General features: G+C 37.3%; 1 protein-coding gene across 4 annotated transcripts in view; it reads right to left on the bottom strand.

Moving 5' to 3' along the window:
• Positions 1-27,817, bottom strand: part of RALGAPA2 (Ral GTPase activating protein catalytic subunit alpha 2) — a 291,465-nt gene that overhangs the window by 102,541 nt on the left and 161,107 nt on the right. For all 4 annotated transcript variants that reach the window (XM_039874353.1, XM_039874357.1, XM_039874355.1 and 1 more), the window contains exons 25-33: positions 23,229-23,357; positions 22,352-22,410; positions 18,389-18,497; positions 13,847-13,957; positions 12,500-12,568; positions 12,088-12,225; positions 9,011-9,194; positions 3,662-4,433; positions 2,754-2,825 (exon numbers count right to left, since the gene is read on the bottom strand). In XM_039874353.1, coding sequence (XP_039730287.1) covers positions 2,754-2,825; positions 3,662-4,433; positions 9,011-9,194; positions 12,088-12,225; positions 12,500-12,568; positions 13,847-13,957; positions 18,389-18,497; positions 22,352-22,410; positions 23,229-23,357 — 1,643 coding nt within the window. The remainder of the gene's footprint in view (positions 1-2,753; positions 2,826-3,661; positions 4,434-9,010; positions 9,195-12,087; positions 12,226-12,499; positions 12,569-13,846; positions 13,958-18,388; positions 18,498-22,351; positions 22,411-23,228; positions 23,358-27,817) is intronic.

The raw sequence follows: 27,817 nt of genomic DNA, 5'->3' as shown, positions 1-27,817 counted from the left end.
ATTACCATGTGATTCTATAACTAAGCTATTAATGGTCATATTACATTCCATTATATTAATATACCACATCTTAAATCCTCATTATAGGATATCTAGGTTGTTTCCATTTTTAAAGACATTTTTCACATTATTTTTGATATGTCCTTAAAATAAATTCATAGCAATGAAATCTTGATCATCACCCATTTTTAAGGCTTCTGATGCACACTATCCTGTTGCCACTGGAGAGGGTGGACATCCTGAATGCCCTGACTGATGTGGCATGAGCACACTCTTGGGAGGACTCTCTTGATGAGAACAGGTACAGTGAGGAGAGGTGAGTTTTGTGGGGATGGATTCCAGGGGCCTAATACTCTTGTATAGACTTTGTGCTCCCAGACAGTCAGTAAGCTTGTCCTCATGCAGTATGCAGCTCTGAAATGCGACACCATGCAGGGTACACTGGCAGCCTAGAATCTGACTGGCTTATTCTAAGAGCTATAATAATTTGGGGGCTCAGATGATAACAGAGATCATAACCTATGACCTAAAAGACTATCTCTTCAACAAAAGGAAAAAAAAAAAGCATAGTTATTCTATTTCTTTTGGCAGCTCTCTCTTTATATTTAACAGTCCTCAGCATTTAATTTTTCTCTATTCTATATATTTTACATACATAAAAACAATCTCAGGTTTATCTGAAATATTTTTGTTTATTCTCCTTAAAGTCCAAGTTTTTTACAGTGTAGCTGCTCACAGGTCCTTGAGTCCTCATTAATTCAATGTGGGAGCACAAGAGAGCTAAGTCCCAATGACTGCCTGACTGATGTAGGTGTGAGGAAAGGTGACCTTTAGTTGTAAACATTCATCAAATTTCACATCCTCCAAAATGTTAGCACCGCAGAGAGCCTGCTAGGATGTAGATGCTGTGTCTGGACTTATTAGAGCCAGGCTTTTGAAATGATAATTAGCAGCATCAACAGCACTTCATATCCATGAGCTGCACAACCAATGCATGAAAGAGCAGGTAATTCAGGAACACACATACATAAAACCAACCATTTCCCCTTTCTCATTAGAATGTATTTTTCTTATTAAGTATAGAACAGAATAGCTCAGTTTCCTTGTGCTGTTACATTAAAAAGCCAAACAAAGAAGAAACATGATTTTAACTTTCACCTTACCTTATGCTGGCAAGAAGCATTAATATTTAAAAGGAGAGGTCACTGTAATCTGTATGTATGGTCATCACACTATTTATATCTTTGCCAACAGTATATAAATGATAGTTGCAAGATAGCCTCTACTTTTCCTAAGAACATGCTAAGCAGGAACTATGCCTTAACAGCAGTGAGATAAATTGGTATCAGAAACAGAATATCCTAACTGAAAGTTGAGAGACAAGGTGTGCTAACTGATCAATACACAAGTCAGTCTATATTTCTCATAGCTGAAGAGTCCCTGATTTATTTCCGTTAACAACAACAACAGCAGCAACAAAAAACCTTGGAAATATCCTTTACCATAAAATAAGTTGATAACTTTTTAGATGTCAAGACAACACTAAATCCAGGAATTGAGGTTTTAAGTGAAAGTTAATCAAGGAGCAGAGGATTTGCCAATCAGCTCTCCAAAGCCATATTTTATAGCAACAGCGCCCCAGGGAGCTAATTCAATTGTACCTCATGCAACTAAAGTGCATTAACACTCAACAAATTGGCCACAATTACAAGATACCAATGTATTCACTTAATACTAAGAAGCTTGGAATAATTCAACATATGCTTGAAAAGCTGAGTTTGGAACCCAAGTGATTACTTGTTTAATACTGGAGGACAAGTGGGAGAGGGAAGTGAATCCCTGAGTCTTTCAGAAGAAATCCCTCACAGAATTTCCACAGAGAATTCAATCTCTATTCCTCTAGAGAAAAAGAAGCACAACAACAACTGGGAAACTGAATATGATAAAGGACAATGTGAGGAATAATGGCTTTGGGTTTTTCATCTCTAATGAGAGATCTAATAATATTTCTAAGGGGAATAAAAGAGGAATAAAAGCTGTTTTTTAAATGAGTTTTTTAAAAACTAAAGATTAAGGAAACAGTTTGTTCAAGACTTTTGAATACCTGTTATGTACCAAGTACTACACTTACTTCACTGAGATGTTTTTGGAAGTACACATTTCCCCAAATCGAAAACTGGTTGTGAGCTCATCTTTGTAATTGCTTCTATGATTGTATGAAAGAGGGACAGATCTGAGATTTAGCCAGCTTTGGAGAATGAGGCTTATATTTAGGAAGTTACTAATTACAGCACACTGATTTTAACCCTACCAACATTGTAAAGCTGAAACTACAGAATGCCAGCGCATGGGTGTACAGCACAGGTTAAGAAGTCAGAGTCACTTGTTTCAAACACAAAATGTGCAAGCACAGGGAGGATGTTTGATCTAGGTAAGGCTCTGTTTCTTATCAGAAAAAGAGGTGGCCACAGAAGTTAAATAAGAATGAATGTCCACTGGCTGTCACATGCAAGGTCCTCAATCAAAGGCACAGATTAGATGGGAGTACTGACCTCTTAGTGTAGCAAACATGTCAGTTTATTGCTCAAGGGTAAAAATACCAAAAGTATGGCATGTGCAAATGTCACCAGATTCTATGTTATAAAACTACCCTTCGGTGTCTCTGCAAATGTAGTCCTTCCTGCAGCTATAGCTGTCATCTATGCACACACAAAGACAGACAGGAACAAAGTGGTTTGATAAACTTCACGTACCACTGACGGGAGTCTAAATTTTTTAGCTCTCTCAATAATTTTGAATTTTTCTTCAACAGATGGAAATTCTTTCTATAAAGAAAAAGGGATAAAAATCATGTAATCATAGAGCAATTTTGCCCTTTCCAGTCAATCAACTGACAAACTTACCTATCATCCACCCATATACCCATCCATTGCCCACATCATTCACAAAAGATTTTCTACTGAAGCCTACACAATGAACTCTACCCTCCTTAATACATTCAAGGGTATCAGAATTCCACTGCATCCCATTACTATCCAGTGACACTGGATGGTTCTATGGTAAATAAGTTTGTGACTTGCGTGCATGTGCCTGTGTCTCTGTTTTCACTGTTGGCTCTGCTATGAACCTCTTTTCCCCCACCTCCGTCCTTAAAAACTCCGCTCTACCCACTGTCAGGGTCCAGCTCAAATCTTCCCCCTCCTACGAAGTCTTCTTCACTGAACCACATCTTCTATTGGATTTAACTGTTCTGCTTGATCTCTTGTGTCATGCTATCTTTCATCAGAGTTGTTATCAAGTCCACCTCCCTCACCAGAGCCAAGGTGAAACTGGTTTATTCAACTTTGTAGTCCATTTGCATCGGTGGAAGGCAGACACAATAATGGACAGAGCAGTAATTAAAACACATGGAAAATATTTGATACCCTTTAAAATATACAACAGATGTTTGAAATTAATCTGTGCAACCAGCACAGCACAGTTTCTCGCTTTAATTTAGTGGCAGAAAATAAGCTGTAAATGTTGAAATAGAGAAAAATCTCGATTTCTATTCTCTGCTTCCCCAACCTAAAATGATTATATATATATATATATATATGTATGCATATATTTCACACAAAAATAACAACAAAATAGTTGAAGGTCTAGAGTCGACTGTTACCTTCTATCCCAAGAATTCATTCCCAAGTCATCAAGCAACAGCCTGCAGAAATAAAAGGGTCCTCGGGGCTCCACTGGTGACGGCTGCTCCTGGTTGGTGACTCTCATGGCCAAATCAGAGTTACTCCTCTGAACATACTCATCTTCTTGCGCATTCTGGCGCAAAATGACCTCAATGATTTCTTTCTCTTGGTCACCATTCATTCCACATGGGGGTGGGGAAGGCTCATTTAGATTTAGCTGCGATGGCAAAAGGCATTCAGGACTTGTGTGGCCAATGTTTTCAAGTAATTTGTCGAGGACGTCATCTGCTTCCTCAGTTTGAGAAAAATCTCTCTGAGGTCCAAATGTTTGATGATGCCAGCTTGAAATCAGAAATGAAGGATTTCTGCTATTGGGTGCTAAGCAGCCTTCCAAAGGTCCATATAAAACTGTCCCATCCCAAGAGTACTTCCCTGAGATATCCCTCACAATTACTCTCACATCAGAGAGGGCGGCCACAGGTGATACGCCTGCCAGTCCTTCTGTGGGTGTCTGAAGGTAGGAGATGAGAGTGCTGTCATTAAATACAAACAGCTGCAGGTTTGGGCTCCTGAACACCTCGGAGGAAAGCTCAGAGGCTTCCGCATGCACGTTGTCATGGTTCTCGCTGACCAGGCTGTGCAGCACAGCAGGGCCCCCTCGGAGGGGGAAGTGTCCCAGGTGATTCACCAGGTGGGCCATTACCATTCTGGCAGTTAGAGGAATCAGCTCCAAACTTCGTCTCTTCCTCTCTGTGAACAGCCGTAAAAAAAACATGAGACAGTGGAGAATGAAGATCAAGACTGAAAACCTCCAAATTTCAACTTGTACTTAGAATGTTTGATTTTCTTTTTCATCTCTTTTCTTTTTTGACACTAATTCTATGTGAATTTAAAAGTACAATTTAAATAGATTGCTAAAAGAATCAACTTACATGAAGATTTCACTCTGAAAGGGACATATAAAAATTTGTAGAAACAGCAATAGACAAGAGAAAGGTCCCTGTCCTTAAGAAGGTGGCAGTCTGGGAGCTCTGGGAGGCTGGAGAAAATGGCAGAGCTGGACAGTGGGGGCTGGAGGCTGGGGGTGGGTCGGAGCTGGGCCAGAGAGGTCATCCCGCTCCCCTCAGGTAGGCATTAGTAAGGAAATGAATCCAGCCTGTGACTGCTTACATATATTTTAAGCCATTTGCTTTAAGATCACTGTAACAATTTATCTTGTTGTTAGGGCATTTTAAATATTTAACAGAATCTGATATATTAATAATTCATGGAAATACTTAGGAAGCTTTAACTAAATTTGTAGTTGATGATTAAATGTCCAAGAGCAACTGATTTACAAAATTTTTAAGACTTCAAATATACAGAAGGATTTTGAAAATGGCATCCAAAAGCAAGCCTTGTAAATGAGTGAGGTAAAAGGGAGAAGCAGATAAACTAAATCCATAAATATGGATTGAAATGATTACTTAAGCTTGAGAGTAGTTAGGAAGTTTTTAATCTACCACATTTATTTCAAAAATTGTGCATTAATCTAAGAACAAATTAAAATGAAACATTTTAACAAAAAAAAATCGCTAGATATTTAAAGAAACTAAGATTTGTAATTTGGGCATAAAGATTTAGGAAATACTTCTTTTCTAAATTCACAACATGAAAAATTAAATATTAATTAAAATATTAATTAAATGAATTTATTAATTAAATTTAGACAATTGATTTAATATTAATTTGATCTAAATTCACAATATAAAAATTAACTTTTTCATGCTAAAGACCCTCCTTCTCAGGCATTAAAAACCCAATTGACTTATTTATAAAACATCAATTATATGATGTATAAATCCTAGAAACAGATCCTAGAATCTAAGAAATTCTGTGTGATGACTGTGAACAAGATTGTTCTGACTTTTCTTGAATTTTTTCTTAATTTTTTCTTTTCGATAAACAAAAAATCACCTGTGTTCAATAATGCAAAATAAAAATTTCGTATTAAAAAACCTCATTTTTAAGAAGCAAAGGAGATTATCTACATCTGTCTCTGAAATTAAACTCTTCTTCCTACTCTTCGCAGAACTATGTATGATTTCGATACAGGTGAGAAATTTAAAACACTTCAACCAATTCCCTTGAAATCAGTTATGAATTCCTTTGCTTTTGTGCCCATATTAATTTTTAAAAAGTTACAGATGCGTTTTATTCATGCCTATCATTCCATCTGAATATACACTCCATCAGAAATGTTAATGCCTCAAACAACACAGGTACAGCCAGCTGGGTGCTCAGGAGTCACAAGGTTAAGACACCACGTGGTGATGACATGGTAGGGCGGGCCATGAAACTAACCACAGAGGTCCAATTTGATAAAGCCCAAGCAGAGTATAACAATTGAAAAGCAACTTCCCTCTACTTTTACTTCCATAGGTTGTGCTTCTACTTTGAGATAAATATAAATTTGTATTTTAATTAACATGTTTGAATTATACAATGCGAAATTAACCTGGAGTCACACTATTAATGTCATAAACCATGGCACAGCCAATAAAGGCCCAAAATATCTTTAGTAATAAAAAGTAAAGAAAGGGAGCATTTTTAAACTGGGAATTGCTCTTCCCTGACAGATTTCAGCTGAATCAACTGCTTAGGGGTTGGTGGCGGGGCGAAGGGGAGGGCGGCAGAGGGTACCCTGAAAAATAAGAAGAAAATCTAGACTCCATTAATGAAAAAAAAAAACCTCATGATTTCCACAAACTATGAAAAAATATATTCCAAATATTTATTTTTCTAAATTTAGAGATGAAATATAAAAGCAGTAATATTAGGTTGTCCTTTAATTGTTATTTTTTAAAGCTCCTGCCCTCCCTTCTTTTTAAGCATTTAGGTATTAATAATAAGAAATCTGAGCATACGTGTGGCCTTTAATGGCTTTTCCTTGAGCTAGGCCTGTAGCTACCTCAGCAGCAGGTAGTTAAATGTGTTTCTTTTTTGTAACTCTATCTGAAAGTAGTAATTATATCAAAAATTAGGTAATGATTTATAAAGAATCACTTAAAAAAATAGATAAAATACAATACTGCTTATCGGAAACATTATCTGAGTAGAGATAGTTTTGTTATGAATGATAAATAATGACATAAATGAAAACAAAAAACCTTCAAATATGAGCACATTTCGTTTAACCTAAAATACCTAAGTTATCATCTGTATCTTTTCTCTTTACTCTGATCAGGATGTGGTCAATCAGCAAGAGTGTCTGTATGTCTCAATATGCTTCTAAGTTTCTTTGCAGTTCTATTTAGTTAAAATGTTAGTGAATAATAAAAGCTCTGTGTCGCAGAAGTTTAAACAATTATTTTTAGTACCACAGAACTATGTTAGGATGGGTTTGCATAAGGTCCTGAAGTTATCTGGAGAATGAATATTCAAGTCAAAGAGCATTGTACACTGAAAGAAAAATAGTACAAAAATTTAAACGTGCATTTTTAGGTTTCTCCTTTTTCACTAACCTATTAATCTTCTGCTATTTTTAAGGGATGAATCATAGTAAGTGGTGAACCTATTCTGGGGATAGCCCTGTGGGATGAATGTAAATTAATGACTTTAGGAAAAAGTAAGTTAATTTTCTTATGAGACATGGACTACAAGGTAGAAAACGAAAAAGGAAACAAAGGGTCATTTTATTTTAAAAAAATAATGGTTTGAATTTACAATTGTGGGAAAAGAGTCAAGAAAATATTGCAGTTTAAAAAAAAACAGTGAACTCCAGAAAAAGACAACTCAATGGTTAAGCAAATGGAGGGCAAAACGAAGACAATATGAAAATGTGCCACATACCGTCCATCAGCAACACAACTCAAAATGAACTTTTAGTGTACTCTTACAAAATATCAGAGTAAATAACATGAGGTTTCAGGAACTTAGTCACTAAATATCAAATTCAAATTCTACCTCCATTACTTCTGGCTTATACACCCTTGAGGAAACTCCCTTCACTGAAGTTTGCTCATCTACAAAATGCAGCTAGAATAAGGACTGGCTGATTCCAGAGCCCTTGTTCCTGACTGGTACACTGACTCCTGTCCTCTTCATCCTCACCTCACTGGGCCCCTTCCTCTCAGCCTGAACCACACTCCAGACTCTGTAATCTCGCATGGACCCCATGCCCTCACCTAGCTAATGCCTGCTGTATCCTTCTCTCCACCAAAAGCTCCATGAAAAGGGTTAGTCTTAGAGTTCTGAATGGTCATCCCCCAGGTCATCTGCTTATGCTCTCTGGTACAGACAAAGCACTCTGCCCAAAGTACTCAGCAAAACTTACCACCAAACATTTAGTTGGGAAATAAAATGACTCCTGTTCTGCTCTTACCCTCCCTGATCTTTCTGAAACACCTATCGCTGCTGATCTTCCTTGGCTCCTTATCTGCCCTCTTCCTCTGATTTCCTAGAAATGACTCTTTCTTGGTTCTTTCCCCATCTGCTTTCCTGGTGACATTCTCTTGTTTCTTTTTCTTTAAGGATGTTTTTACCCCTAGGGTTCCATTCTTGGGCCTCCACACCCACTTTTTTTTTTTTTAACTTTTACTTTTGAGACAACTGAAGATTCACGTGCACTTGTAATAAATATAGAGAGATTCCAAATATCCTTCACCCTAATGGTTAACATCTTACATAGTTATAGTACCATATCAGAATTAGGAAAGTGACACTGAAATAATTCATCAATATTTAGAGTTTATGAGTTTTACATGCACTCATTTGTGTGTGTGGGTGGTTCTATGCAATTCTATCAGATGAATGTATAGATAATACACCCACATTTAGACTCACATTCCAGAAATAAACTCTTATCATTTTGGGGAGAAGGATGGTTGAGGAGGACAGGCAGCAGTTCCTAAGTCCTGAGGATACGCACACACTCATTAAAATGGCCCCTCTGCTCTGAGCAGAGCAATCCTCAAACTGTGGCATGTAAATTCCCATCTCATTCTTCATGATGCTCTTAGTCTAGAACACTCTACTGGCTCCTTTCAAAGTTTGTCCATCCTTCTAAGTCTGGCTTAAGCTCTTTTCCATGGGAAGCTTCTATGGTGCTACTGGTCTACAAATGAGTCCTTCTGCATTAATTCTGTCTCTCTCATTAGATGTAGAGCTCCTTGGGGATAGAAAATGAACTGTTTTTGTGAGTCCCAGGAGTCTGAGACATAGAGGACTCTGGAAACCAGGATTTCAACAGCTAGATTAAAAATTAATAATGAGACAGCAAGCATGGGTAAAAGGCTATAATCTTTCCTTTTCCTGCCCATAAGAATTAATATTCTGAAGAATCTCACCCTCTTCAACAGTAAGCAGGTTGCCCAGTTCTGCTGATGAATGATACTGGACTGGCTCAGAATTCTTCACATTTGCCAGTGGCAGGAAGGGGTCATAATCTGAGGATGACAGGTCAGCCAGGGTCAGTGTGTAGTTACTCTGTTGGGTATATGTGCTTGAGCCACAAACACAGCAGTGTAGAACCTGTGAAAAACAGAAAGGAATGTGTACCACGGACGTCACTAACTTCCAATCCCCCGACAATTTGTCAAACTACAACAGCACTTAGGAAGTAGAACTCCTGCGTGGTAATACTTGAAAACATTAAATCCTTCCATTCTAAAACATATTCTTGCTATTAGCAAGTGTACTTTACCTCTATCACATCAATGACAATAAATATATTCTCAAGGCAAAAAGAAAGCAAAAGTGTCTATATTTGGCCATTCTGTGTGGTTGCACACACCTAAGTCCTGCTCCAGTCCACCACACGCCAACACAAGTAGAAAAAACTAAGTCGGGAGGTAAAGATTAGCTGTGAGATAAACCACAAAGTAAACAACCACCACCTATGGTGGAGGGCAGAATGAAAGCAACAGCAGAGACTGACTATCAGCACACTTCGTAAATGTTCATGAACCTGAATCAGTACAACTCATGACCCCAAGAATTGGAAGAGCTAATTTAACACAATTTTTAAAAGTATGATTAATGAAGTAAATTTAATACAAATTTTTAAAGTATCACTATTTTCACAAGATCGGTTTCCTAAAAGCTTACTGGCTGTTTACCAATTACTATTGATCGATGCTCTATAAGCCATACAAATACAAATCATCTTGCATATGCCAAAATGTACACATGAGCTAATAACTGTACTAAATTTTCCTTTCTGATCATAAATTCAAGATAATAAATTTAAAAAACTGATTTTTATGAAAATCAAAGTAATACTTTAGAAACTAAGGAGACTTCTTTGGGCTAAATTCATTTTTACATGACTAGCTTGGATTTGTCCACATGGCAGAAGGCCTTCTGGTCAGGCTTGATGTCTCTCTGTTTAGTTCCTTTTATTTGTGTTACCTCTTGGGAACTGGAGGAGGATTTAGGGGTATATAACCTTTGTTTATGAGTAAAAAGTACCAAGAACTGTAGTCACAAAGGATAGCCACCTGAATATGTCCTCTTCCTAGCAAAAGCAGTATACAAAAATTATGGTAGCTTTCTTATTAATATAAAAGTTGAGCTTCTGTCATTGAGAGAATTAAGTTCTATTAGTCAAATGTAATAAAAATCACAAATGCAAATTAAAACCATAATGCAATACCACTACCAGACAGCAAATACATACCTACCAGATAGCAAAGTGTTAGTAAAAATGTGGAGCAGATGCAACTCTCTGACACTGTTGGTGACAGCGTAAATTAGTACAACCATTCTGGAAAATGATTTAGTGTGTTCACTACTAAAGCAGAACATATGTATTCTAGCAACTCCACTCCTAAGGATATACACCGCAGAAATGCGTACATACGTGCACCAAAAAACATACTAGAATAGAATGTTCACAGAGCTTTTTTTTTTTTTATGGTCCCAAACTCTAAAACTACCCAAATTTCTATCAACAGTAGAATAGATAAAAAAATTATAGTTTATTCTCACTGTGTAATATGAAACAGCAGTAAGAGTAAAAAATCTACAATTATTCACAACAGTATAATGAATCCCTCAAAAATAATGCTGAGTGAAAGATGTCAGACACAATACTGTATGCTTCCATCTACATAAAGTTCAAAAATAGGTGAAACTAATCTAAGCTATGACAGGACAGTGGTTATCCTTGTATGTGTATGGGGGTAGGGACTAGGAGGATGCACAGTGGGGGCTTCTGGGATGCTGGAAATATTCTGTTTCTAGAGCTGAGATCTGGGTCACAGGTGTGCTTGTTTTGTGAAAATTCATCAAGCTCTCACTTATGGTAAATGCAATTTTCTGGATGCATTTATATTTCAATAGAAAGTTTCCTTTAGACTAAAATACAAAAAAAGTTATTCAACACATTTGTGAATCATGTTAACTATAAGGTGACTTTTACATTGGTAAAGCAATTTTAAGAGAAATCTCTTAAGAAAAATGTTAGAAAAGAGATGACTTTAAATGACTGTGGCTACCTGTAAGGTTGGTCAAGGCAAGCCTCATATAGGTTTATAAACCACAAGGATGACAGAAGTATCTAATTAATCCTAACAAAATTGTTAAAATCTCTGACCATTGAAAAAACCCTTTAAAAATACACAATACTTCGTAATAGAATTTCAACCATGGTTAAGTATCTTTTTAAAAAATTTCATACATTTAAAAATAATACAACAAAGAAATCAGTTAATGACTTATAACCTTTTTTTAACTATTATTAATTAAATGTTTGTTACTAAAAAAATAAACAACAGAATTGTCCCTACATAATAGCAATTATTCAATGGACACATAAATGCTAAACAAACAAACCAATAAATAAATAAGGCCCTCACAGGATGGACTCTAAGTCCTAGACAGAAAGATCGTATGAAGGGTCCAGAGCAAACACCACACTTAGTCATCAGTAGGGGGTGAAATTCAAATAGTTTAAGTACTATAAAAATTATGAGGCTAATTATTTTGATGTGATACATTTCATTAATTTATTTCTTAAGATCTTTTAAAGCAAAGAGATTACTAGGACCATTATACTTTTTTTTTCCTTTAAAAAACAGATTTTGTCAAACTAAGGCTAAGGATATTCCTACAATATAAACAGTTCTTTTTTAAATTAAGTAGATATAAACCATGTTCCATGAAAACTAGGGGATTCTGATCAAACTGCAGGTGTTTAAAGATGGCAGTCATGTAAAAATATGTGCATCTTTCACTTGGTAATCTACAATTCTCTACAATTATATCTGTTCTGTTTTCACTTCTTAAGTTATTTGTTTTCCCTACCCCCCATAAATCCTTTCCAAAAGAACATAGATAAATAATTAATGCATAAACATATTTTGGTAATTGTCTGATGCTTAAATCCACACTCTACACCCCTGAGGCCCAGGTGGAGACTCACCCTGTAGATATAATCCAGCAAGGGGGCTCTGGATAGGTGCTGCTCCTCCAGGGCTGCCGTGGACACTGGGTGGAGAAGGGTGCTCACTGGCAATGCCATGCACCAGTCCAAGAGGCAGAGTAGCAAGGACACAATAAACTGGAAGAGGAAACAGGCTCAGTACCTTATACTGCAGTCTTTTAAACTTCACTACAGGTAATAATAAACAGAATTGTCCCTGTAGAATAGTAATTATTTAATGAACATACAAGTGCAAAAGAAATGAATAAATGAAGGAATGAATAAGGGTTTCACAGGAGGGCCAATAGAGAAAGATGTCATAAAAAATATCCTTATACATAATATTCTTTTTCATTCTGTCTTACATTTTAAAAACACAAACTCGAGGGAAAACAGCCAATGTGCTACCTACCTTCTTATCTGTTTCCACTGAGGAGTACTCTGCACTTGGTAAAAGAAAAGCAATTGTGGCCACAAGTATCTGCATAAAAGACAAATCCCCAATCAAATAGACCAAAATAATAGTTTTGGAAGCCATATGATAAGAATCCCAAGATGGCCCTTCAACTAAACCCAGCCTGCTGCCAACTCACTAGAGGAAGGTAATAAAAAAGCAAAGAGCCCGTTTACAGACATGTGCCATTTTGAAAATCAGGGAATGCAATTGGGGCCATGCCTGGTTTCCACTCTACTGGTGGTGAAGTTGGGAGCCCCAGAGAAAGGAATATTTCTCTCTGTAGTCATATAATTTCCATCTTCAGTCTCTATGCTTTTCATGAGCAAATTACCACAGATCTAGACCTGTTGTCCTGGTGTAACAGCACCCCTTTCATTCTTAAAGGTATTCTTGTTTAGATGATAAATTACATGATTGCCCTAAAACCCAACTTTACATTTTACAGCATCTTATATTCCTATGTCCAAGGCTCTATTTCACTTTTGGTCAAAAATCACAAGTGATTTTTGATATATATGAGAGAATGAAGTGATCTCACTGGTGAAATCTGTCTAGGGCTGACAGATAATAAATCAATATCACTCTCTTTCCCTGTAATAGCACATGGAGACAAACCAAATTTCCTTGAAGAGTTAGCACTGGCTATGTAAAAAGCAGGGTACATTTTAAAAAGTACAGCTATAAAAACTGGCAGGAATAGATGTGCTTTACCACGAGGCACCTAGAGGGGTGAGGATACCTGCTCCTGTACAAGCAAACATCCCCAAATGTAACCAACCTCCAGGATATTATCACTGAGATGATTCTTCCTGTTCCTTCTGTCCCTCTCCTCTACCAATTACCTTCACAGAGGGTATTATAGCAGTAATCTCATTACAGCTGGGTAATCATGCTATGGCAGAAAGCGTGGGCTTCAGCCTGGGAGAGACTCCTGTTTTACACAACAGACCCCTCCCCACACACACACAGAGGGCATCATAACCAGCTGCCTACTCCTTGTTGGCACCATCCAAATTACTCTGGATGAATGAAGCCCAATCTACAAAAGGTCTCTTTGTTGCGGTCGTGCCTTTCAAACTCCCCAAGTGTAAGACTCTGCCCTAGAACACTGGTGGTTTCTTTACACAGTGCCTGAAATAACAGCTAAGAAGAATCAGTGCAATTCAATCTTAAAATGAATGACTCATATGGCAATTTAATAGTTGGTTCTCCAATAATTATTTGAGTATCTATAATTAATTAAATATCAAATATAATAAAAAGGAAATGCTAATAGTTTAGCATAACAGGAAAGAGACTTACTTCTGCAATTTTCAGAGGCAGAGAGGTTTCAAACATCTGAAGCTTTTCCCAGTAGGAAACCAGCAACTGAAGAACATCACAAGCTGCCTGAGCCACGATTTTGTTAGGAAACTATGAAAAGAAACAAAACCCCAAACTAAATAACCTAACTTAACATGTACATTATTCCTAAAGAAGAACAAAACAATTATTTCTTTCCAGCTCCATTTAGAGATACCATTCCTTGTTTCGCATTAAATTTGTGAAAAATGTGTCCTATTATCAGATCATCATTCTATAAATGCCTCTTGTCTAGACCAGCTGTATTAATTTATATAACATTCTATAGAGACAAGCAGCTATCATTTAATCATTTGGAAATTAAAACCATAATTTCAAATGTCTTATTAAGATAACATAAATCATGTTTTGACTATTAGAGAAAATTAAAATGCAGTGCATTATTGACTGTCCCCTGTGTGCTGAACCTTTTACAAGACTTTTACTCATTTTAGTACTGAAAAATCCTCATTAACAGCTCTGTAAGTCAGATGCTATCTTCATTTCACACATGGAGACACAGGGATTGATCAAATGACTTTTTATCCTAGGAAATTAAACTTAAGCAACATGTGTAACATGAGTGTGTGAAAAACTTGGGACTATGAGACCACAATTCACAAATTATGGTATGTTCAATTACTTTGCGTATGTTTTCTGAGCCTGTGTGTGTCCGAGGTCCTCCGGTTGCTTTCATTTCTTGTGAGATGGCATGTCAAAGGGGCAGCACCTGCAAGGACTGACTGTTGAGCATGTATGAAAAAGAGGAGGGAGGGTATCTTGTGCTTCTCTCCCTGGCCAGAACCTGGGGCTACACTGCTATCCATATCTTATTATTTGGGGCAGAAAAGTTTGTAACTGATTCTGTGTCCCTGTCTAGGGAAACTTCTAGTTATGTATCTTAGTTATTTCCACACCAGGAGCTCCAAGTCACATGAAGCAGACACCAGTTGACTTGGGTACCACACAACACAGAAAAGCTAACATTTAGCATCTCAGTGACTAATGCAGAAGATAAGGAAGAAGGTAAGGGAAAAGTGACTAAATTTAATTCTACAGAATAGTTACTGACTACCCCTTCCTGACAGATGCAAACCCAGAGATATAGCATCTGCACCCAGAGGGCTCTTCACAGCCTCCTCCGGCCATCCAGGCCTCAGATGACCTTCATCCGTCTAACACTCTGGCTTGTTTCTGCCTTAGGGAATTTATATCTGCTCCTTGTTTGCCTGGGGCACTCATTCTCCAGATTTCTATGTGGCTGATGCAGCCACATCTTTTAGATCATGGCACTAAATGTCATTGCCTCCTCAAGGCCTCCATATCCACCCAAAGAAGGGTCGACTCGCCCCCTCCAGCTCTTCAGTTTCATCCTGTTCCTGTTACAGTTCCTTTGTGGTGTTAAGGGCTGTTAGAGATGATCTTTTGTGTTTGTCTGCTTGCTATTTTGTGTTTATTTTCTTGCATTTTGTTCATCATTATATTCCTAATGCCTAGCACAGCTCCCTGAGGAGAAATGCATGGTGTGTTTGAGGTAACGATGGAACATGGAGGGAGTGGAAGAAGATGAGTGGGCACTGGGTGTGTTTTTGCTGCATCATGGTGGTCAAGTCACAGGGTAGAAACAAAGATGGCATGGCTCTTACATCTAGAAACTGAAAACAGACAAGAGGGCAATGAAAAAATGAGAGCTATGGCAGACAAGAAAAAAGCGCTAGGGGTAGAGAGGGACGAGGCCTGAGGTAGAGGGGGACAGAGAAGGCATTGTGGAGGGAGGGGAAAGGTGAGCTGAGCCTGGAAAAATGCAGAGGGAGCGTATTTCCTTTGAGGCAGTGGATAGCAGGGCATAGGCACTGAGGGCTGCAAGTGCAGTAGTATTACTGACACACAGAGTGCTGTGGAGAATGGTGGGGATGAAATAAAACACTCACTCAACTCACTCACTCACTCAACTCACTCACTCACTCACTCACTCACCCACTCACCCAGTACGTATTCATTGAGTACTGACAGTGTGCCAGCCCTGAATTAAAAGCATAAGGTACAAGATAAACAGGGTAGATACAGTTTGTACTCTGAAGAAACTGACAGCCTCATGGAGCAGGCAGGGATCCACTTCTGTATATCTCCAAAGACCATGCCCGATATGCTAGTCTGTGGTCATGCGGTCAGGCCTGTGTATAGACTGATCTCTCCGGCAGCAGCATGGAGGGCAGATCTGTTGTCCCTGGAACTAGGACTTCTGTCCATGAGTTTTCCTCTGTTATTCAAAATAGTTAAAGGGAGACTGCTTTGGCTGATCCTAGCCCTCCAATTTCTTAGCAATTCAAGCTGGAGCAAGTTCCTTTGTTTCCTTAATCACCCTTTCATTTCTAAAATAGAAGGAGCAGCAGCACACACAGAGCTGAAGGAATGCAACAGGACAGTCCATGCTCTGCTGGGACACCCTGACAGAGTAAGAACTCAATACATGGCAGATACATTTTTTTTCTGGTGACTTAAGTTTTTCCTCACAAGTAGAGAAAAATTACAGATATTTTTGAAACTTTGTAGAAATACTAAGAAAAAAATATAAGCCCTCGTATCCTTCTCATTATCGATTTCCATCTTTCTTCTGTATTACATAGAACCATACATGGTAGAAGGCTAGATATATAGATGTAGATATATATGTACATCTCTTTCATTCCAAGATACCATCAACTTATTTACAGCTTTTCTAGGAAAGGGATGGGGTGGGGGAACCATATTACATTTCTACATTTAAGAAAAATTAAAATTTGAAAAACATCTTAAAATAAAAAAAAAATAAGATTAAAAATGAACTGGAATCTACACAGATTTACAACTGATATCCAGCTTTTTTCACTTGGGAGTCAGGGGGACTGTCTTGCACACCACGATTGTGCAAAATCCCAGACATGGGACCAGAGAATGTCCTGTGTTTGACCCTGGCAAGCTCCTTCATTCCCAATAAGCTCATTTTCCTCATCTGTGAAACAGAGGTAGCAATAACCCTTCATCTCATATGGTAGTTCTAAGGATTAAATATAATGACGAAGGTCAGGGGTCAGCACCCTGCTCAGGCCAGAGGGAGCACTCCTAAGTGATATCTTGGTTTGATCAATTTCCCATTCCTCTCCACAGGGATCCTCAGCAAGCATTTTCCCAGCTCTCATGATACAACTGGCAACCCCAAATGTGAAGGAGAGAAGGGGGCCAGAGGGCACAGAAGGCTTTGAGTTTGGTCAGGAAGAGGGATGAGTGAGGAGAGCTGCCATGAAATCAGCCTGCAAAGGAAGGCAGGCTGCAAAGGAAGACTGGATGTTCACCCACAGGCAGGGGACACCCCTAGTTAATTATCCTGTGGGTTCACACACGAAGGGTTGCACAGGGGCTGTTCGATGGCTGCACGTTGACTATTTCAAGTGTCAGCTGCAATGGCTGTTACAATTATAGCCCCTGTGGCAGGCAGCAGAGAAGGGCAAGCAAGAGCCTGGACACTGGTGTCAGATGGATAGTTCAAGATTTGGACTTTGGCTTGGCTTGTTGCTCTAGAGCCCAGAACAAGTTCCTTAACTCTCCTGCACCTTATTCCTCCACTATAAAATGAGACAATCACCTAGTAACTAAAAACTTCCACAAACCCTCAGAACAGTGCCTGGCAGGGGCTAGGCACTCACTGGTTCTGGAGGGGAACTAATAGCAATGCTAATTATTATCACCATTTCTAAGCAGGAGCCAGGAAAGAACTCAGCTGGATTTGAGCTCTGGTTTAGGAAGTGGCATAAGAGCACATATAAAAGTTGAGTTTTGCCTTTTATGTCACACAGATCTGCTCTCAGTGCTGATTGCATCACGTATGTCTGCATGGCAGTAGGCTCCTGACCTGATTTCTCTGGACCTTTCTGTCCTCTGCTGTGACAAAGGTATTGTAACATTTACCTTGCAGAGCTGTTGTGAAGCTTAACAAAAGTATTTAGAGACTTTACCATGAATCTGACCCAGCGTGAATGCCCAGTAAATGTCAGCTCTTCTTATTAACAAAGCAAAGGAAGAAAGACACCCTATATGTGTTCAAGGCCCAGCTGAACAGTGAGCACTCAGGGCCACTAACCAGGGCTGTCAGGTCTCCTTGTTTAGTCCTGCTGAAGAGACCAGGGCATGAAATCCCACTTTCTTGTCACACCCACCAGCAGGTGACAGGTGTCCTGTTTACCACAGGAGCTGCCTAACCAAAGAGGAACCCGATTTGGCCACTGGGCTTGGTCCAGGGACACTCAGGCTATGGATGGCTGGGTTGCAGCTGCCAGTCAGGAAGCAGATATTGGTGGCCTCTCTTGGGAACCTCACAGAACATTCAACATGGCTCTCAAAAAATTTTTTTGAACCAAAACCTCTCAGTAACGTAGGGGGAAATAAAGATGGGGCTGATTCAAACAAAAACTGGTTGAAACCTAAAATATAGCTTAATGTTGAATGTACGTCATGAACTGGCAATACCTTCAAAGTGACACCTATCACATTAATGGCCTCTTTCAGTTGAGGATGGCTTGTACATTGCGCGAGTTCTTCACATATCCAGACCCCGAGGGAGCAAACAGCAATGCATCTTTGGAAAAAAAAGGAAAAGGAGGAAAACTTTCATGAAATTTAACGTTTTAAATTTAATTCCTGGACCAAATCTTCTTGGTATCTTCAAATGACAAAATATTTGAAATCTTTTTTACAAAGTATTAAAACTTATAGACAGATTAACAGAATACCTTCTTAAGAAAAAGAATAAGGTACCCTCAATAGGCCAGTTTTCAGGAAAAACAGAAATATTGATAATGGTTAGTAATTAAATATTTAATGAAATAAATTTATATTATCTGTTAGTGGCAAAGATCACATATCACTTACAGATCACATATCACAGATCACTTACTTTTGCTGAAACTAATTTTTTATTAAATTTTATTGCTTTAAGATATTTTTGAGGAATAATCAAAAACACGACTCTTAGAAAATTGTTGGAAATTGAGTTTATAACTGTTTTCCTTATAATAAAACACACAACATCTACCACAAACAGAAAACAAATGCTGTATTTTAAGGAATATCTGAATACAACTTTCAAAATAAGTTTCACTGTTATTTCTTTGAAACAATGTGTTAAGATAAAATAGTCTTTGAGTTGCACAGTCCTTTAAAAATTACCTTTTTCAATTATAAATCAATTTTAAATGGTAATTCTCTTTGGAACTGATATACTCCACTATCTTTTGCAATAATTAAAAATTCTTGTTAATTTTTTTTCTGAATGCCTATATGTAAAATTAAAATACTTGCTCCCAAATCTGCTCACTCTCAGAACAAAAAGGGGATTCAAACCACTACCTGGAGCCAGACGTTGATTGCAATATGTCTATGTTGTTCTTTGTAGAAGAGGTCACATCCAGTGCCAGTCAAACTGGACAATACTGCTCAGCTCTCCATACTGAAAGTTCCTTTATATCCGATATAATTCGACAATTAAAATCAATATATTTTGAGGTTTTAAAACCACCAAGTTTCACTTGATTCTCTCCTCTTTAAATCAGGATAGATTAAGTGCGTCAGAACAAGCACATTAAAAACCTTTTGGAGACTGTGTCACCTTCTACCAAAATTCACTCAGTGAAAGCAGTGCAACTCAGTTTACAAGGTATGCCAGGCCGTTTTTGTTTCTCCAACACCAGCCTTATACAGAAGTTCCACAGGATTCTAACCCTCGACATTTCTTACTGTATAGAATTGTCTAAATCTATCTCTTCTCTTGCCTAATTCCTATGCTTATTCTCAATCTAGAAAACATACTTTTCACTCTTAGTTTGCATGTACTCTACATTCTTTCAAAAAGCCTCTTTATTTTCCCCCAGCTTCACCCAGATTCTGTTCAACTCATTAAAATCTACACAACTGGAAATTATATTGAAAATTCTATTTTTACCATTTAAGAGCCTCTCTTCCTTTGCGTACATCTGTGTGTGTATGAATACACACACATTTTTTTTACAGCCCATTAACCTATCTGTTAAATGTAATTTGTTAAGAGCAAAGAGCTCTCATTTCTAGCAACACCTGCATTACTCTGTAACTATTAGCTTTGCACTATGGAGAACATTTGTGACCCGTAAAATGGTTTTATAATCTAAACTACTCTCACCTGCTTTGAGTTTTAAGCCACACTAGCTTATAATAGCTTTCCATGCTATTTTCTCTCCCATTTAGCATCGTCCAATTCTAATATTCTTAATGATTCCTTATGCCTAAATGCTCTTGTTAATTAAGGTTCCCTGCATCCCAAGTATGTCCTTTGTGATCCCAAATAAGTTTTTATCTATCAAGACTCTTTTTTTTAGCTAATGGCAATACTACCTTCCTTCTCATTCTGTATTCCAACACACTCTCTTGATACTGTTTAATAACCTCGCACCACTCCAATTTATATAAGAAAAACTTATTTTTTCTTACTTTTTCTAAATTATTATCACTCACAATTATATTTCCTTTTAATTCTCCTCCATTTAGTTCAGATCTTGACCATATTTCAGTCTGCTTGCTTATGTACACTTACATGCCCTTAATTTCACTGTCTAATTCCTTTTCTACACAACTTAGACTGACCATGTTGTACACACTTCCATTCCATGTTTAAGTACACAGAAATTTGACTTTCTACACTAAAGAAAAGGGGTTTGAAAAAAAGGTATTGTCAATACTTGTTGAAAGTCTGAATGTGGTGGGTATGGGAAAAGGAGAAATCAAGGATTTTCCCCAAGTTTCTTGATTGAAAATCTCAGTAGATGACGCTGCCATTCACTGAGGAGAAGTCTGAGGGACAGTAAGCAGACTCAAGGGTTGATTACAGTTGTGTTAAGTTTGCATATATTAAGACATCCAAGTTGAGATATCAAGTAAGCAGTTTAAAATATAAGCCTGAATCTATAAGGGGTTCACAGAAGGGACCATGTAAGTAAATTCAGTATCATCAGCAGGTAGGTGATATTTAAAGTCTGGTTAGAACGAATAAAAGCACCTAGAAAGTCATGGAGAGCAAAGAAGACCAGGCCTAATCCTCGAGTCTCAATAACATTCAAAGGTTAGGTAGAGGAGGAAGACAGGAAAGGAGCAGCTGATGTAAAAGCAAAATCAGAAGATTATGTTTTAAGGAACTAGCATCATTCAGAAAGAGGGTAAAGATAGACTGACTTCAGAATTAGTAAGATAAGTATGCATATTACAATTTCTAAGGTAACTTCTAAAAGAACTGAAAGAGTATCTATGACTTCTAAAAAAAAATGGATGTAATAGATGGAATATGGAAAAAATAATTATCTGAAAAAAAGAAAAAGTAGAGAAAGAGAAAAAGAGTGGAAGAAAGGAAGGAAGTCAGGAAGGAAGCACAGAAGGGAGAAAGGAAGCAAGAAAAGGAGAGGGGGAAAAAATGAAGGCAAAAGAAGAGAAAATGAACTGTTGAGACACATTAATAACAAAGTATAAAATAAGATGAAAGAAATACATCCAAATATATCAGTAATTGCAATAAATGTAAATAAACTAAAGCTTTAGTTAAAAAATAAAGATCAAACAGGATAAATATATAACATCAAGTATATACAGTTTTTATAAAGACATTTAAAAGAATATAGAAAGATTAAATTTAAAAGGATAGAAAATATTATTTAAAAATAGCTGGATCAGTATCAAACAAATGGTCTTTAAGATAAAAAAAAATCACCCTTTCAGATAAAGAAGGTCACTACATCACATAAATATAAAAGATTTGATTCACTATAGAGATATAATTCTCAACTTCTCTACAACTAATAAGATAGCTTCAAAACATATAAAACAGTAATGGACAGATATACAAGGAGAAATAGATAAATGTACCGTAATAGTGAGTGATTTTAACATTTTTTTTTCAGTGAATAATTAAAATGATGAAAAAAATATAAAGGATATGGAATAAAGGACACGATTTAAAGAATTAAGAAAATAGATACATCTAGAACACTACACCCAACAACTAAAAAACAATTCTTTTCAAGCATACATGAGACATTTGCAAAAACTAACTACATATGGGGACATAAAGCAAATCTCAACAACTTCTAAGGCAATTATTATCAGGCAGACAATATTTCTGATCCACAATGCAATTAACTAAGACATCAATAGCAAAAAGATAAATAGAAATAATATGCCTGGAAATTTAGAAATATGTTTCTAAATAAATCATGACTCAATGAAGGAATAGAAATGGAAATTGGAAAAAAAAACCTGTAATGAAAAAATTAGTAAAGCATTTTCTTAATTCTTGTTACACTTTTCAGTGTAAGAGTAATGTGAAAGAATAAGTGTTTATTAACAATAAGTGTTTACACATAAATGTGTATCTTAAAATTGTAAAATAGTTTACCTTTATTCAACATTTACCTTGCACATTCACTTGGTTCCTCTGTGGCATTCTTCAGTAAAATATTTATGAGGTAATGCTAAAAGCACAAAGTTAAATAAAATTAAAAATTTTGTTTCTCACATATTCTGACCATGTACCAAGCAGTCAGGAGGTACTGAAGGATGAGGGAGCTCTGGAGGGGCTCCCATCAGGGATAACCCTGGGGAAGGAAACACAGGGCTCGTGGGGAGTCCCCTGAGCAATTAAGCCAGCCTAGAGAAGAGTATTTCCAGGTATACAATAAAAACCTAGAAAGCAAGTGAGACTTCTAGCTAGAAAAATCTCAGTTTTCTTTTACTTTAATTGGATTATATACTGTACACTGAATTTTATATTATAATTATGTACCATAGACAGTCAGTCAGACAGAAAGACAGACAGACTGATCGATTCTGGGATTTGAAAAGTATTTTTGTTTGCCCCAAAGTCAGCTGAGGAGAGAACAAATGCTTACTCTTATTCTCCAAGGAATTTCAAATTATTAGTAGCATTTAATCAGGCCAATAATGAGACTGAATATTTAAGCTTATTTACATTATGTCTTATAAATTCATCTGATGCACTAATGCAGCATAATTAAACTGATGAAATTATTATAAAGGATGATTCGTTACATAATTATGACTCATAGGCATGATAAACGAGGAACCTAACAGTTATTACTGCAATATGCTCTGAATCTCATACATTTAATCCCCCTAAAACAGCCTTCTAAAAATATGATTATTGAAACATTTAAACAATACAGCAAAACTTTGAGGGATGATTAGATTATAGTATAATAATGAAAGAGATAACCATATAGCTAGAATTATAAATTGTTAAACTTGAGATTCAATAAAATGCATTATGTACCTTGACATCTTCGGTTCCTGTAATGACTTCACTAACTTTCGGCATGGACTGCAGCAAAGGGATTTCTCGGTAGGTATTTGGAAAGCAGACAAGAGAACCAAGAATGGTGAGAGCTTCTGAACGAGGTGCCTGCACACAAAAAAGTGAAACACACATTTTTCTTTTCATAAGTTAGAAGCTTTAGATAAGAGACAACATGTTTTACTTTTTAATAATTTTGAAAGAGAATCTTTATAATTATTTTATCCTAGATAAGGCCTATCAAACTATGCCTGGTTATTTTTCCCCAGGTGAATACTTAGGGAAGAGAGGTTTGCCTAAATGAAAAAGGAAATTTCCAAGGAATGGAAAATATCACTACACTTAGATATAATAAACAAGCATTGTAAAAATTGGTCTGCAGAGTCATTAAGAGTCAGAAAAGCAATTGACTCGGTTATGACCGTTTTGCCTTTTTTTTAATCTTAATGTTCTTGACAAAGCAGGTCAAATGATATCAACTCAGTTTTGCTGTGAAGATAGTTAATGAATATTCCTAAAGAAGGGTTGAAGCTATCAGAAGGTAGAAAAAGAGCGAAGACATCCTCTACCAATTTCTTGTTTCCAAGAACTACTTTACAAAATAACATGTAGTATCTGACACCTAGTGAGATACAAAATCATTTGTTTGTCATTATTGGAATTTGGTTATCTATTAAAGGCGGTATTTCACTAGACTTCAACTTAGTCAACTTAATCAAACAGTTATATGATTAGCCAAGAATGGGGGCAGGCACCAGAATTACTAAGGTATTTTATCCATCTACTCACTCATCTGTTCATCCCCTCTGTCTATCCACTATTATCTAATAACAATGGCAGCTGACACTTATGGAATTCTCACTCTGTACTGTACAAGCATTTCTTCACAGAATGTTCTCAACAACCCAATGAAGTGGATACTATTATCATTTCAATTTTATAGGTGAGAAAATTGAGGCTTAGAGAAATTAAGTAGTTTTTCAAGTGACAGACTCTGATTGGAACTGAGGCCATCTAACTCTAGGGTCCATGTTGGACTTATACTGTTAAGTACCTGAGTATGAAATGAAAGAGAGCTTCCCTCACACACAGATGTTAGTGTGGTGTGTGGGGTGGAAGATGAGAGGCAAATAACACTTACATACAATTCAGGGAAGCAGGTGCTACAAGAGCCACACTCTATAGATATCATGGGAGCCCAGTACATTCATTTTTTACCTAGCATGGTTCTCATTAGCACACAGGTAAATAAAAGACAATATAAAACACAGAGAGGGATACTCTATGGGAACCAAGACGAGGCAATATTTGCTCTGTTCAGGATGTTAAGGAAGCACTAAAACAAACTGCTACTAAGAGTCATACAGTGGGGTATGAGTCAGCCAGGCAGGTGGAGAGCAAGAGAGTGAGGAAAGGAGGCAACAGGCATGTTGTAGGCAATGGAAATGGAAAAGGCAAAGGCACTCAAGGAACCCACGGAACTGTAAAAGGTCCCACATGCACAGAGCCCAGAGAATATGCAAGTGTGCATGCAAGGGCTAGGGGGTCCTACAGTGGGACAAAACTCTGAACGCATCAGAGCTATCTAGGAAGAGACCCCACAGGCCACGTGGCACAGTGCTCATCTCATTCCACCTGAGGAGTGACGCCATCCTAACCCCAGCAGGAATGTGATGCAAGTATCATACAGTCCCTGAAGTATAGTGGTGGCAAGAGTATGACAGCTCTGAATGGGGCAATGGCATCAGGGATAGAGATATTTATCTTTAATGTTTTACTTCATTTATAAATACAAAGATTTGAAACTACTACAGCAAAATGTTAAAATTTGCTGAAGTTGGTCAGTGAGTATACAGTCTGTTACATGATCTCCATCATGCAAAACTCAATGGTCACCATTGAGTCCTTACCTCACCTGACCCCTCAGTGGCACTGGAAAGAGTTGATTGCTCGCTTGCTCCTGGGAATAATTTGGCCTCTGGGACACCTTTTTTGGATCCCAAGAAGGTCTGACAGTCTCCATGCTGGAGCTTCTTATTTCCTCAGGATTTAAACTCTGGGATTCTCAGCACAGTTCTTTGCCCTCTTCTTAGGTCACTACCTACAGGATATCCAGACCCATGGATTTAAATGCCTTCAGCATGTTGCTCACTCTCCAACAGATCTTTCTAGCCCGACTTCCTTCCTGATGTCCAGATTTGTAAATGTGATTGCTTGTTTGACATCTCCACTTGGGGGTCGAGAAGGCATTTCACACTGACAAGCTTTACCTACCACAAAGTTCTGCAATTCTGTATAACACTACCCCGCCTCCATCATTCTGTCTTATCTTCTGCCTTTACTTTTCTTTATTTTTATGTTAAGAAAAACTTTAAACCTAAAAGGAGAGAGAATGTTTTACCTCTATACCCAACACCTAGATTCAAGATTTTACCACTCTTACCTCATCTGTCTCCTTTTCATTTTTCATTTCAAGATATAAAATTCACTGAAAAGTTTCCACTTTCAATATTTTAAAGCAGTTCAGGATATTGTGTCATTCCACCTCTGTGTTCTCCAGCATCTCTGCTTTTTTTTTTTCATCATTATTTCCTGCTGCATTGCATATTCATTTAATGTTTCCCCCATGAAGGCAGCAGTTAGACAGTTTTCATCACTTCTCCACCCCAGTGATGCTCAATTAATTGCCTTAAGATAAAAGATGGCTGCTGCTAACTTTATTTACTGGAGGAACACTGATCACCTTTCAGGTCTCTGCTTTAGCATCACTTCTTCCATGAAGACTTTTCTAATGTATGTCTTCCCCTCTACCTTCAACCAAGCAGAATTAACTAGATGTGATTCTACAGTGGCTGCTACAAACTTATGTACAAATGCTACTACTGTACATAGGGTAGGGATTCTATCATACTCATCCAGACCAAGTCCTGGCACATAGTAGGTCCATGGTAAATGTTTCTCAAACAGATTTGTAACCGTCATTAACTGCTGTTCTTTCCACCAGACAGTCTTAGTTTAGACTTCATTGAGTTGATTCTTTTCCCTGAGCAGCCTTAACTATTGTGTAGTGTGTAAGCCTGGCTTGCACTGTGGACTTTCAGAGGGAATGCTAGACTATATAACAACCAAATATAAAACATTCAATCATAAATAAAATAGTTAGTTGTTACACAGCTTTATTCAAAGAATGTAGTAAATCTAGATAACTTTTTTTCCCTAAGCGCTAAGCCTATAGTGAGTCACAATTTACACGCAGACAAATGAGGCCCTAGTGTTTAAGAATATTGCCAAAGGACAGATAACTTCCAGGGTCAAGGATGAGAAGCGAATTATAATACTCTATCTTTTGTCACACCACAGTTTATCTGTTCTGTTGCAGATGGACATTTGGATTGGTTCTAGTTTTTGGCTATTATGAATGTTTGCTAAACACAAGCTTCTACCTATCTTCTGGTGACCTGTGCATGCATTTCTCTTCCCCTCATTGCCTTGGCAGAGCAGGTCTTACAGAGCTGGGGTACTTCCAACCTGTTAATTAACCATGTTAACTGAAAATTCTGACTGAGCAGGTGTGCCCCACCTAAACACCTCTCATCAGTTTCCCTACAATTTTAAACCTCATTTAAACAGAGAGTAATTCAAAGTAATTTAAAGAGTTACTATTCTCTTATATGTAACTCTTACATGTTCTCCCCTCTCCCTTCCTCACTCTCTCTCTCTCTTTCTCTCTTAAAAAGTATTTTGGAAGGGTACTTTAACAGCTCATCTAGCCGAAAGAGAAGTTTTCACAGAGAATAACCTCCATGCATGATATTACTTCAGAAAGGGTGCCAGCATTTGTAGAGGAAATTCTCACAGCAAGTAAGAAAAATTTCAATAAAGAAGTATGATTTCCTTCCTATATCCTGTTAAGTTTTTTCAATGTTGATTTGAATGGTTAAAGATAAATCTGAAGGTTCTTTGAGGATGATTATCCTAAAGTCTAATGAAGTATTTAAAATCATCATGTTTTTTACAAAAAAAAAGTTGAATGACAGACCAACATTTTTCTTACTTTTTTTTTCTCTCATCCTTCCCTTTTGCTCCTAGCTCTTTTCCCTTTCCTTTGTTTGTAAATTTATCCTTAAGTGGAAAAGTTAGTGCATGAAAATACCAGAATGAAATACCAGCTATACGAAGTATTAAAAAGCAATTTAATTTAAAACCCAGGGTTGGAGTTTGAATTTACCCTGCACAGAAGAAATCAGTGGAGTGAAATAGTAACAATGTGTCTAACAAAATTTAGGTAGCTAGATACTCCTACCCATTTCAATATAAGCCCCTGGCAAACAGTAAAGCTAATTTTATTTATACCATTTGAAGAAGAAAAAAATGAGTCTGAGCTAGTAACAGTTATAGAGAGCACAAATGTGAGAAGCCCTTTAAATTTAAATGTGTAAGAGTATTCTCTCAAAAGGCATTAAGACATTGCCCTAATAGTGAAGGTAAATGTGGAGATAACAAATAAATACTTTTTGTAGCCCTTAATGCCCATGTGGTCCACTTGCTGCTGCTGCTTCTTTTTTTTT

Source organism: Pteropus medius, unplaced genomic scaffold, assembly GCF_902729225.1.
Source record: "Pteropus medius unplaced genomic scaffold, Ma_sr-lr_union100, whole genome shotgun sequence".
Lineage (NCBI taxonomy): Eukaryota > Metazoa > Chordata > Mammalia > Chiroptera > Pteropodidae > Pteropus > Pteropus medius.
This window is presented reverse-complemented; position numbering and strand designations above follow the sequence as displayed.